The following is a 14,821-nucleotide window of genomic DNA, read 5'->3' on the forward strand; positions in this document are numbered from 1 at the left end:
TTTATTATAAACTATACATGTATGACTCTTCCAACCCTTAAATGTGATCTCTACATCCTTAAGTGTTTTTAATATCCTTTAACATTCAATATCGCCGAAAGCTTTCTCTATATCTACGAATCCTATATATTACACGCTATTTCTTTTTTCTATCGTTTAATTTACGTTTCTATTTAGATTAAATTTAATCAAAACTTCATTCAGGTTTACATTTTGCGTAAACACGGTTTTGTATTAAAATGTTTAGAAAAAATGCAATAAATTCAGACCAAATTGAAGCATCGCATCAAATAGATTATGTGAAGGAAGGTAACAAATATAAACCCAAAATGTCACGCCTTCTGGCGTTTTGTGGGTCAGATATGCATCACGTGCATTATTTTTGGCTAAAACACGAATTAATTACTTGTTTTTTAAAAATGTAACCAATATTTGCAAACACATCGAATAAATTATGAGAGGGAGAACGTAGATGGGGTTATTTAAAGATATAAATTTCCCGCCTATATCATTGGTTGCCTAACAACAAATTTTCCGATTTTGCAGGAAAAATATGTAGGCAACCAAATGAACATCAGCGCTACTCCGGTTGTCGAGTATTACCTGCAAAAGAAATTTCTCAACGAAAGCTTTTCAGTTGTAATTAATCCTGCCGCATCACCTAATTATTAAAGGACAAAAGTTTCGAGGAATAATTTTTTGTCGTAACTATAATTTATATTGTAAGTAGAAATGGCGTCATTTTAAAATAGAAGAGTAGATATGTAATGAAAATTTTCAAATTGATTGCAGGATTGAGAACCGCGGCGCGAATGAAAATTGTGTCAGTTCCTGCGACGAAAGTTGGTGCGCGCGCACCAGTGAAAAGGGGTGTATTTTTAACTCAAAACGGAGCAAGACAGTAAGCTATGGTTACTACACCAGCATTTGTTTTAAAATATACGAAATATCAAGTTTGCTGTGATAAGTCGATATAAATGGTATTTTTTCGTGCGCGAAAGTGGAACCATGTACCATGATGGTGTGAGTGCGGGGAGATTTCGTAAGCAGCTTTGCGTTTAACGAAACAATAAATAAAACAAATAAATATTTAAAATAACAGCTAGTACATAATTAGTAATAAATAATAATACGAAAAGAATAAATCCTGCAATTTTGAAGTTATTAAAAAAGAAAAAATAAAAGTTGACAATGCCTTAACATGCCTTATTTTGCATTTGTACCCTTAGCGTAGGAAATAAACATGCGCCAAACTATAAGGTTGAAGCCCTATAGGTAGAGAGTATTCCAGTAAACGATTCTAGTTTCTACGGGAAAATACGACAACGTAAAGCGGATATAAAATTCAATTTCGCGACACACACACGTAATATATTTATAGCTTTAATAAATAACAAACGAACCAAAAATCAAAGGAGTTTACATTTTTCATTAATACGTAAGTAAACCCTTAATATTATTACAACAAATTATTATTAACCGAATCCAAAAATATCGCAGGTTTCCTTTTTAATTAAAGGATCGCCGATAAGTAACAATAAATCAAACATTTAATAAAACAATAATAACCTATTTTGTTTCAAACAGTTTTGGTGTCGTTTTTTATTTTAATTAATTAAAATATTTCTCCGCCGGGTATTACAATAATAACTACACACGTATGTATATTTATTAACAAATTAAGTGCAAACAACGACAAAAAAATTAACTTAGTGCAAAAAGGTCCCACGTACGTACGTTAAAATATTTATCGATATTACTAATTGACTAATTTCCTCTTCGAAACGCGATTAAAAGATAAATAAAAGTGCACAGACTATTCACCTGTACAACCGACTGACGCTTTTCACGTTATTATTTATAATACGAGTTCTATTCGGAAAATAACAGTGCAATGAGTGTAAGAGATACTTCTATGTAATTTCGTCCTGTAAAGTGATTATGCCCGTGAGAAGAGGACACGTCGCACCACGGACTACTTTGATCGAGACAATCATAAGGAAGTTTGACACTGACAGTAAGTCGTATTAATTTTGTTTTGCTTTTAAAGGTGACGCTAATCTTTGTAAACATTTTAATACATAGAAGGCAACAGGGGGTACTTCAATCCTTTTTAATTATCATCATATGTATTAAAATGTGAACGTCGAAACTAGTGGTACAGTTTTTCTGTTAAATATATGAAATCCTATGACATTGTTAGTTACCTGAGAGTGGATTAATATGCAATATTAATTTGAAATCATTTTTTCAGATTTTTTATTTACCCACTACACGCTACCTCAAATTAATGAGGGAAAAATTGTTGGTGATGTCACACCCCCACCGGGAATCGAACCTAGGACCTTTGGATTTACGCACCAATGTTCTAACAATGTCATAGGATTTCATATATTTAATATAAGTTAATAAAAATCGACGGATCGTTAACCTTGTAGGTCGGTTGGTCGTGGTTGTTGTTGTCACCTCTCGTAGTTTAGTGATAGAACATTGGTGTGTAACGCCAAAGGTCCCGGGTTCGATTCTCGGCGAGGGTATGACAACAGCAACAATTTTTTTTCTCTCATTAATTTGAGGTAGTTTGTAGTGGGTAAATAAAACATCGAAAAAATTATTTCAAATTAGGTTTAACTGCGGCTTCGTTTGCGTTAATGTCTTAAATATGAGTCAAAAATCACATAAAACACTAATTTTTCTATCCCTCGGAAACACTATTTTTTTCTGGATAACAGGTACCCTATGTTCTTTTCTGTACCCCTGACAATGCGTGTAGAATGTTTTTTGATGATCGGTTGATAGGTTATGGCGTGAAATCGTAGCAAATAAACCAATTCATAAAAGGTAATAAAAATAGTACATCATCTGGGAACAGATTCCGTACTAACCGAACTTCCGAACACATTCGTATTCCCTATCGTAACAATTCTCTGCTTATAATTGTATTAATTAGAGAAGTCACTTAAGATAATGGAGACGTAAGTCAAAACCATTTTTTTATTCCTGGAGAGTTTAACTATTTTCCGGGTTGTAGCAGATATTGGTATAAAATTATTTCAATAAATAATTACATTTATAATCCCTTTGTAATACAGCCTTTAAGAAGTCCTGTTTAATCCCTTTCCAATTGTAACCAAACTTAATAATTATGACATCAAGCTGATATAATCATGGAATTGAATTATTTAAAATAACTTCTCGTTCTCTTTGAAATTGAGTAACATTTCGCTAGTAGGTAGGATAAAATGACGTCATCGTGCAGCAGTGAATTATATATAATCCTCTGACGTCCAACAAATCTTCTTATAATATGTAAATTCGCTACGCGGAGACAAATTTTTAATCTAGATGTCATTTCTGTTACCAACTGTAAACTGTTCTTATTACCGGTATTCTTCATACAGACGATAACTTATTGGAAATATATTCTAACACAGGGTAATTACAAAACAGATAAAAGTAAAACAGAAAGATTGGTATGCAAGAGAAGAAAAGGTAAAGCAAGGGCGAATATAAAGATAGGAGACGAAAAATTAGAAGAAATTTTGGTATCTAGGAAGTCATATAACTCAGGATGGAAGGAGCAGTAGAGAATGGGGTAGAGTCGAGTCATCTTCAATGAAAACAGGTTGTAGGATCGGTTAATCTAGAAATTCGAGAAAGATTGTGGAAATTGTGGAAGGTGGACGTAGAGGAAAAGAAAAGGTTAAAAGCGTTTGAAATGTGGTGTTACAGGCGAATGATGAGGATAGGATACCGCGGATAGAGGTTAGAAATTAAGTTGAATTAGAAAAAATAGGAGAACAGATCTATGAAAGTCAATAAAAAATTGGTGAGGTAGGTTATTGGTAGGACACCTTCTCAGGCATGAAGGTCAAGTCAGAGACATATTAGAGGCAGAAACGGAAGTTAGGAGGGGTAGAGGTAGACCTACATTAGATTACTGTACACAAATAGTTGAGGATGTGGGATGTTCTGGTTTTAGGGAAATTCTCAAATCTATTAGCTCAGGGTAGGAAAACGTGAAGATGCATGTCCAAGCTGCCTTAGGACGACCTTATTATGAAGATGATGAATAGTCAGAAATGAATAGGACTCACTAGTCATTGAAAATTCTGTTGATTCTTAACTTGATAATAACTTAATATAGGCAAATTTGGGATGTTCCATTTTATATAACTTTGACGATCATCTAATTTATAAATAATTTTTGTAATGGCCTCCGCACATTTGAAGTTGTTCATTTATGCACCCCTGACACTCTATACGTTTATGGCACTTTATGCAAAGTCATTTGTTGTCAGTTTTTACTAGATACATGATATTGTATCTTTCTTATGTCTTATCCATCGTTTGTAAAATGCATTATTTGCTGCTTACGTCCAATAATAAGACGTAAGCATTAGCGGTGTGAAGCAACCATATATTTCAAACACACAGATATTATTAAATGGATGTATCTTAGCGTGTGCATTTCGGAATCCTTAAAAGTGTAAATGTCGTTGAATACTGCAACATATTCTGCTGCATTTTCCTTCATTCTGAAGGTGTAAAAAATTAGGTCAGCTCAAATAAGCATAAGACCTTAAGAAGACAAGATGTTCTTCATTTCTGAAGAAGTTATTTTTCCAGACATACGAAGAGTATATTCAATTTTAAGAATTCCACTTGTTAGGTTGTAAAGAAAATTATTGTGGATATTGAATTTGATTTTACATGCTAAATCTTTAAGGAAATTTAGACTGGGTTACTATAAAATCATATGTTACTTCAAAGAATTAAGGATATATGTAGCATTTTATTGAAAGGGGTGGGGGGCAAGGTTCACTAATACACAGTGGAATTCGTTTATTATGACTTCGCCTATATTGACCAACCGCTTAATATGAAGTAATTGCAGTCTTAGGTTTGATTTTCATATTAAATTCTCTGTAGGAAAGTTTGGATATAATGACTCCGTTTAAAATGACATACCCTTTATTATGTCGCTTGGCTACTAAATCAGGATTCTACAACTTGCCCGGAATTATGAAATAATCGTTTTAAGGATGCTTATAACAAAAGCATACGTAAGAAATAATGCTCCTATCAGAGGAAAGGGATCGAAAATTATCAACAGTTTTTTGAGAGTTAGTTTATAACATTTTACTAGTTTCATTATTTGCAGTTAGAGGAGTTTTTTCTTAAAAAAAAAAAATAATTTCTATTTTATTGTAAACTTTTCTTCGTATGTATTATACTTTTCGAAAAGACAGGAGAAACTGAATTTTGGAGTGGTTTTAGTAAATCTTTTAACCCTTTCTGACATCATTACAGTGGAATGACTCCGCCTATATTGACCAACCGCTTAATATGAAGTAATTGCAGTGTTAGGTTTGGTTTTCATATTAAATTCCCTATAGGAAAGTTTGGATATAATGACTCCGTCTAAAATGGCATATAGTTTATTATGACTGATTCTCAAGAAATCATATCCGGCTATAGTGACCCAAATGATTAATAATAACACTTTCGCTCATTTTTCTGACCCTTGTTATATATATTGATATTACAATTCATCGTTCTTTCTCTTTTTCTGTTAATAAATATATACAATTTGCAGTTTTTCTCTCTATTAAACTAAATAACTAACCAAAATAGAAAGTTGTTTATTTTCTAAGACTATGCTTTGTATGACGCACGCTTAGTATGACGTGTTTGTCATTTTCCTTCGATGTCATCATAAGCGGATTCTACTGTAGTTGAATTTTACAATTCATATTTTTTAGTCAATATTTATACTTAGATAGATACAAAAAAAATATACACTTGATGAAAAATAAAGAAAATCTACTTTGATAGGATGAAACATTAGTTAAGTTTCCCTGAAAATTAAAACTTTTGTAATACATAATACAGATCTGAATTTACACCATTTTTCAGAGTGCGTGATTTTTGATGGTTTTAAAACATGGTTAAAAATTTTCGTTTTTGATTAAATCTTTATTTTTTCAGTTCAATTTCTTTCTTTATTTTCTTAGTAAGTGCTTTTTACAATCAGAATTTTGTTCAGATTTAATTTCTGATATAATTTCAAGGTGTAACATCAAACATGGTAAAAGCAAAATCGGGACAAAGTTTTCCTCTGTTCAGACTGGTCCAACAACGATTATAAAATGTACCAGGCAGTAATGGATAAAAAAATTTGTTGGAAGTTTTGAAATTTACTATTTCAATGATAAAGACTGTACACTGTACATAGTAGTTGATCATAAGCGGTTAATAAAATACATTCTACTAAAGGTGTTACTTGTGAACTGAGAGCATGAAACAGAACTTGACAAATTACTACTTCGAGGTATGCACGAAAAACCACCAAAACCGATGCCTGTGGAAGTTACTAGAGTGCTTTAGTCTTCAGTTGCTTTGATCAATCGTTCTTTGACTTTACAAAGCCCAAGCTTCATTAAAAAAGAGGTCATGGTGATTCTACGATCTAAGCCCAAATAATACTGTTATTGTTGATATCGCAGAGCAAGGAAGTTCTTAATCGGTATTATTTCGATATCAGCCTGTTACTGGTTAATATATGTATGTACTGTACAAAAGGTGTAGTAAATATAAGTGACAAATTATCAATAATTATTATTACATAACTTGGTACAGGTAGTTCAGAATGTCATGGAGCTTGAGCTTTGATTGTGCAGTGGAAAAAACTTCGCCTGTTTATTGATTTGTATATTTCTACTTCATAAAAACATTAGACGTCACTGTCTACTAGTAAAGACTTATGAGATTTCGAACTAATTCTACATACTGATAAGCAGTTTTATAAAATTACAAGCTTTCATCCGCGGCTTCGTTCGTGTCCTAAATACCAGCCAAAGATCATCGAAAATAAAATGATTTGATAAACCTTTTCTTAAGTCATGTCCAGAATCATCAGGATAAAGCTAAAGACCAAGCGTAAGACTTATTAGTAAGATTCTCGCAAAAATCTCATCTAAATTGCATTACAATAACAAAATAGAATAAAATAAGGAAGATTTTATGTCAACATCATCATAAGGTCGTCAATCCTAAGACTAGTTGGATATGCACAAGCAGTGGACTTCCTATCCTTAGCTAATCTTCGCATTTCCCTAAAACTAGAACATCCCACATCCTTAATTATTTGCGAACTATAATCTAATCTAGGTCTACCTCTACTCCTTTTAACTCCTGTTTCTGCCTCTAATATATCTCTGGCTTGACCTTCATACCTGAGAAGGTGTTCTACCAACCTATTGCCTTTCATATAGTCTTCTGTTCTCCTATTCTTTCTAATACCTCTTCATTTCTAACCTTCTCTATCAACAGTATCCTCATCATTCGCCTGTAACACCACATTTTGAACTTCTTCTAACCTTTCCATTTCCGTCGCATCCACTGTCGATGCTTCGCACCCGTGTAGCGCCGAGTTCCAGACATACACAACAATCATTTTGGAATTTCTGAATTAATCGTTCTAATCTTTCGTCTCCTTTCTTTGTATTCTTATTTTTTCTTCCCTTGCATACCAGTATTTTTGTTTTACTTTTAATAATTTTCAAACAATACTGGTTTGTCAATGTCGCTTCCATTTTATTCAAAGCTATCTCAAGCTGCTATATCATCTGCAAATTTCAACATACTAATCTTTTGCTCGTGTATATCTGTTACAGTTTTCACCATATAGGTATCGAAAAAATTTCGTTGTGCAGATGTGAAAAGTTGCACAACCTTCCCTTAGAAGAACACAAGTGTTTTCCAAGTTAACTGTGGCAGTTCTCAGTAAAGAAAATGAAATATTCTTTCTCTCAGCTGACACTCTACAAACTTGTCTCTTTCTAAACTTGCTTTGCAGTTAAGTGCAAAAAGGGATAAACTTTATGTTTTTGGTACAATAAGTAGCAATTTTTAAAAAGCGAATCGTTTTGAGGGTTTTTGCTTGATGGTTTAGATTGAAACAAGCAAATTGCGTTTCCATTTTTAAAGCGACTCAATTGTTCTTTATTAAGGCTTCTGCTGAATGCGATGTCGAAAATGAATATTTTCTACAAAAGGACAGAAATTAGGCCTTTTGTGATTCCTTGACATTCCTTACACGTGAAATGAAAAGTTTAAACAGAACTTCCGGTAATATTTACAGAACGAAAATTAGGAATAGTTTTTTTGGTTTCTTGTATTGTTTCCTAAAAATATCTACGTACCCATTTTCAATTCAGTATCCACACATTTAATAACAATTCGGATATCGCAAGTACATGAACATGCCCATTATCAATTGCCCATATATCAAGTCGATCCTTTGAAGTGGGCAGGGCAAAATTAGCAAGCAAAAATATATAACCCGTCGGATAATTAGTCGCAAATTAGCCGTAAATCAGCCGTGAAAGCCAACAATCAGTCGCAACCCGAAAGCCAGTTCGCATGCTAATTTTATTTTCAAAAATTATAAAATCTGTATCGATATATCGTTACACATATTAGATAATTATCGATAGTTATTAATAGGTACATCGATATATCGATACATATTCATTGATAATATAACTATTGATGTATTGATAACTATCGATAATTGTATATCAGTAGTGCAGTTGCTATTGTTGTTATCGATATGTCGATAATTATCGATAGCTAAGGATATATATCGATATTTTTGCCCAGCACTAATCCAACCGCTATCAGTCTCTGCTGTGATTAAAACTTGAAGTCTCTAGTTCAATTTGCACCGAACAGGCAAACAGACAGACAGACAGACAAGAATGCGAATTGAGAGTTAATTAATATTACATACCAGCCAGTTTTCAGCTACACAAGTTTAAAATTTCAAGTGAGTAGCTCATCGGGAAGTTAGTTTTAAAATTGAAAAACTCGTATCGAAAAGACAAATATGCAAACAGACTGACGGAGAGGTAGACTTGCAGACAAATCGGAAAGCAAGTTAATATTACACTGTCCAGTTCTTAGCTGTTTTTACAATTTTCAAGTCTGTAGCTCATCGAGAAGTTACTTTAAAATTAAAAAGTTCGCACTGAACAAACAGACAGACAGACAGGCAGACATAAAAGAAAGCGGATTAAGACTTAATATTGCTTTGTTACGTAGTTCTGAGCTGTATTTAAAATTTCAGGTATCTCGATCATCGGGAAGATAGTTTAAGAGCAGTTGCAAATTTTTTACCAAATGGGTAAACAGACAGACAGACAATAATATTTAATAGATACGAGAAGCCGGAATTTTTTAAAACACACTTTTGGTCGGAAAAATAAACAGAAAACTGTTTGAGAATGTGTTAAAGAAAACCCTTTCTATTATACATTTTTCCCCTAAACTACCGTTTTAAATTTTTCCATCCAGGTAAAATATATTTCAAAATTTTTCATCTGTTTCCAAGGAGAGATTGTGTTACAGTTTTCTGCTCTGAAAAGTCAGGTTATTAACAAATGCCTTTGCATTCGTCTTTTATTAAACGTTTCTTGTGTGATCCAAGTCAGCTTTGGAAAGTTGTGATCGGGCGATCCAATGCGAAAAGCACGAAGTCAGACCGTCGAGAGTTATGCCGAGCCGAACACGCGCAGTGAGTAATCAAAGAAAATAGTGGTCAATTGTTTGTACAAAATTTACTAAAACGGTGTGTATAATGTGCAGATAAAGTGTGTTTTACTGTTATAATCGCTAAATCAGTCGAATAAATCATAAATAAGAGTATTATTCAAAACTAGTGTTGCTGTTTGTGCGATGACGATTGTTCGAAGCCGGAATGAATATTATTATTATTACTAGCGCTGCAGCATTGAGTATGCGCGAAGTTCAGTGTCTTGTTCGTCGAAGTAATCTTGATTGTTTCGTTGTTTAAAGTACTTTATAACATTAAATTTGCTATTTTAGTGCTAATAATGACATAATTATTTATTTACGGTAAAAATTTCGGTAACGCGTCGTTCGGTATCGTGTTTTCGCGAACATTATATAGTGGAATCCAATTCTGCAGTCATTGCTGTTACATTTAAAGTAAGTTTTTAATTAATTTATTATTTTATTAATACCTATTAATTACTTAATTGCACAAGTTATTGTGAGAGTAATTAATGTTGTTACATTTATATTAAAATGTTCGAAAATACGAAAACTACCACGCAAAATATGAAACTTTGAAGAAAATTTAAAATTCAGACTATTACGTTTCTTTTACATTTATCCTAATTTAAGTTAAATATATTTTATTATCAATTAGCTGTTATAGAATAAAGAATCATTAAATAAAAAATAAACGAAAGATTTAAACTTATTACACGCAGAAAACTAAATTTTATGACATCGCAAAAATTACAGTTTTTGATTGTAAATGACTGAATTTGTCATAGGAATAGCAGAATTTATTTGGTAACTTGTAATAATCTCAATTTTGTTTATTAATTATTACAATTAAATTTGTAATATCAACTAAAATATCTAGTAAATTTATTTCTGCTGGGATTTTATTTTTTCAAATTGGGGTCTAAATTGTAATTTTTATTATTTTCGCTTACGAGGCAACTGGCTAAGGTAATTATAAATATCCCTTTATTATTTAGGTAAATATAATAATATACATAACAAGATGTTATATTTATACATTAAAATATTTTTTTTTCGATTATTATCATTGCGCTTTTGAAATAATTCAACAAATATCAAATCCACTATTACTTTGGTATTTAATTAACAAAATTGAATAGATTGAGGTTTGCTGCAATTTATATTTAAATAAAATTTTGAATAAACCAGTATATTTTATTGAATATAAACCAGTCAATTCAGTTTATTAAGATTCTTTCTGTGAAAAGAAATTTGTTTAAGCTTAAGTATACTCGTAGGTGCTATCAAAGTTAGCACATGTTCAAAACTTCTTGGACACAAGTGAAGAAAAATTTCAGCGTGTCGTACTTTAGGCTTATTCGCCTTAAGAAAGTCTTGGCTTTGCATTTTAATAGTACATGTTCGTCTTGTATTTGCGAGATTGGTCCTTGTTATGCAAAAATTTTTGTAACAGTTCATAACTTTGTAATTTTAAATCCATCCTTACCATTTTGATATTTTGACTTCTTTGCTTACTGTTTTTGTTACAGTAAAAGGTCGTATTTGTAATAATAAAGCAATTTATTTAATGAAATGTGATGTTGTTGGCAAATGATGAGGATACCGTGGATAGAAAAGGTTAGAAATGAAGAGGTATTAGAAATAATAGGAGAACAGAGGACTCTATGGAAGTCAATAAGAAATAGGCGAGATAGGTTGGTAGGACAACTTCTTAGGCATAAAAATAGGAGTTAAGTGGAGTAGAGGTAGACCTAGATTAGATTATAGTTCACAGATAGTTAAGGATGTGGGATGTTCTAGTTTTAGGGAAATGCGAAGATTAGCTAAGGATAGGAAGTCCACTGCTTGTGCATATCCAACTAGTCTTAGGATTGACGACCTTATGATGATGATGACATAAAATTCTCCTTATTTTATTCTATTTTGTTATTATAATGCAATTTAGATGAGATTTTTGCGAGAATCTTACTAATAAGTCTTACGCTTGGTCTTGTTCGTTTAGAAGTAGTCTTAACATAGTTATGCCATAGTATTGATTTGGGTCTTGCTAAATGTGTAAGACCAAAACAGGACAAGATAAGACCAAAATTCGTTTCGCCCATCGCAATGTGGATCTCATGAGATAATAATTAGGTTTTCCAAAAACATTGACGTAGCATTCTTTAAGTGTGCTTTATTTTGGTCAATCTAATGGAGACTTCGTAAGGTAAATACAGTCGGGCAGATTGAATGATTCTTAATGTTTCCTCGCATTCACATTTTGGAAGTCCTAAATAGAATTTCAGTCGGGTTAAGAATGGGAACCATTGGCCTGTTATAAAAAATACTGATACATAGTGAGAAAAGAGATCAAACATCCCAGGCGCCACAATACTTAATTTTGGTGTCGTACTTGACCCATTTTTATTTGCGTTTTATCACAACTATGATCTTAAGAACGTACGTACCCCACTGTGAAAAAATAATTAACGTTTGGAGATAGACAGCAAGGTTATCGGTTAAATTGTGACCCAAATGTACTCCCCTAAGAAGTGGAAATTCGATTTGGTAAAAGAGAAATTGGCTATACGATTAAACCTTCCTAAAATAGATCGCTGATAAGAGTTACGTGATCCTGCTCATGTTTATTTTATTTTTTATTTAGTATGACAAAATAGATAGTTGAAAACTAACTTAACTCCAGAGAAAATCCACTCTCATTTTCAACACAAAAACAACACTTTTTCTGAGAAAATGCACATAAAATCATATTTTCTGCTACAGATGTGCATATTTCGTGAGATAAGATCAAATTATTCCAGTAAATATAATAATTTCGAACAACTGACCTTCATATTGAACTATTTATTTCTGAAATAATCTTTAGCAGAACATACTATTTCATTTTAAACGTATAACCCTTCCATTATTTAACCTTAAGAGGGTAAAAAAACCACAGCAATGTCAACCTTCTTCGTCTCAATACACAATAAGCATAAACAATTAATTATTAATTATGTACTTATTTGCAGACATTAGCGGCGATAATTAGTACAAATCTTATTATCCGTCTCTTCATGTAAGCAATTAACTAGTATCATCTTCATCATCATAAAGTCGTCAGTCCTAAGACTGGTTGAACATGCATCCTTAACTATTTGCGAACAGTAATCTGATCTAGGTCTACCCCTACTCCTCTTAACTCCTGTTTCTGCCTTCAGACCTTCATTCCTGTCCTACCAGCCTATCTCAGCTATTTCTTATTGACTTCCATAGAGTCCTCTGTTCTCCTGTCCTTTCTAATGCATTCCAACCAGTCTTAGGACTGACGACCTTATGATGACGATTACCGGAGTTATATTACAATCGATCAATATTTGGCCAGTTAATCTAGGATGTATCACTATAATAAGCTTTTGTTGAAACGTCATGTTGTTCTTTATTACTGTAAAGAATGAAGAGTGATAAGGAAATGATAAAATCCACGGATCTGTTTCATAAATGCGGGTTTTTTTGGTAAATAGTTGTCACTTTTAAAAAATACCACAAATGACGCGATAAACGCCATCTGTAGTACGATTATATACTTTAGGATTACGTATGCTCCAACAAGGTTTACGTAATCCTAAAATGTAGCATCGTACTACAGATGGCGTTTACCGCGCCATTTGTGGTATTTTCTAAAACGCGCTGTTAAGACAGCAGGTAAAAATTGGTCTGTAATGTAGCATCGTACTACAGATGGCGTTTACCGCGCCATTTGTGGTATTTTCTAAAACGCGCTGTTAAGACAGCAGGTAAAAGTTGGTCTGTGTTCTGTCGGAGCTGTCTGTGACGCGCTGATGAGATCCATAAAGATCGAAATGGCGACCCGCGTCTGGCAGTTTCGACAGAATACAGACCACTTCGAATTATTTTATTCGAGCTGTCAGTTTATTTCAAACTTTTCGTCGTATACAATAAATTTCATTTGGGACAACATAAAAAGACTTTTCTGGCGTATTGCGGTGGAAAAGGGGTGCAAACGTGAGCTAGTATACGACGACGACAAGTCTACCACCTCGCAAACACTCCTCATTACTTAGGTGTTTTCCACGATCTAAAAGTAAAGCGCTGTTGCCAACAAATATAAATTAGTACTGGATTACGAATTCCAAGATGGAGATACATATTATGTAAGTAGGGATTCGCAAAACACAATAAGAAAAAGTACACTTGTTGTTATTATTTATCTTATTAGTGATATTAGTGTAGAGATTATAAATAATAAAGCTTTGTCAAAGGTTTTCACGATTTGACGATTAACTGAAAAGGGGAAATGTGAAAATTGGCTCAGAAACAGGTGTATGATCTCCATTACCCTTAAAAATGGTTGCTACAATTACAGATGAAATGTGAGGAAGAAATTTCCACAGAAAATGGCAAGAAAACCCGAAAACTTATTCGTTAAAAAACACAACAATTTATTCAAAACAATGTAGATTTATTTAACTTTCGTTTACGAAATGATGTAGTGCAGAAATGTTTTGTTTGATTTGGCAACTGTTAGTGAAACGTCACAAAAGTTCACAGGGTGACTTCGAGCGGTCGACGTTGCCGTAACTTTATGATGCGTATGTACATATATATATCTACTGAGAAAAGTGAGAAAATGTTCGCGAAAAACACGTGCCAACTATTCGGCGTATGGTCGGCTAACGGGCTGGGAAAAATATCGATTGGGTTGCAGCATATTCACGTTTTGTGTATCGGTATACTGGTGTGTTTGTACGCGTTGTTTTTCTATATATGTATGCAGCTATCTGGGTCGAATTTATTACGGTGGCGATTCGATTTTGCGATTACTTTTTCATACCATTTATCCACTATTACCTGCTATATACCACAGACTACTCTATATGTAGATAAGTTCCTACTTCAGGATGTTTGGGAGGTACGTCAAAATGGTACGAATAAGAATTTAGAAGAACGTTCCTCATTCAATTCTAAAACTCCGGTAAAAATTGTAAATTGATTCACTAAACCGTTAAAAAGTTATTGGAATTTTAAAAAATTGTAATTTTACACGTCATTTTATGGAGATTCGTTAACCGAACAGATTAAATTTATTCTTATTAACAGAAAAAAAGCTACCAGAAATTTCAAACTTTTATAATAAGTAACTTGAACTCTGGAGAATCACTTTAGCGTAAGGTTATTCAAATTCACTAAATGGTTATCGAGGAAAAAATGAAAAATTAGCTGAAAATCTCGTTTTTAC

General features: G+C 32.8%; 1 protein-coding gene across 1 annotated transcript in view; it reads left to right on the plus strand.

Annotated features, from left to right (window-relative positions):
- The first annotated feature begins 891 nt into the window (after nucleotides 1-891).
- The window catches only part of LOC108736729 (potassium voltage-gated channel subfamily H member 6), a 237,247-nt gene continuing 223,317 nt past the window's right edge, over nucleotides 892-14,821 (plus strand). Inside the window, exon 1 of the mRNA XM_025975105.1 lies at nucleotides 892-2,017. Within this exon, the coding sequence (XP_025830890.1) occupies nucleotides 1,942-2,017 (76 nt within the window). The 5' untranslated portion in view covers nucleotides 892-1,941. The remainder of the gene's footprint in view (nucleotides 2,018-14,821) is intronic.

This window comes from Agrilus planipennis, unplaced genomic scaffold (assembly GCF_000699045.2).
Source record: "Agrilus planipennis isolate EAB-ADULT unplaced genomic scaffold, Apla_2.0 scaffold103, whole genome shotgun sequence".
Classification (NCBI taxonomy): domain Eukaryota; kingdom Metazoa; phylum Arthropoda; class Insecta; order Coleoptera; family Buprestidae; genus Agrilus; species Agrilus planipennis.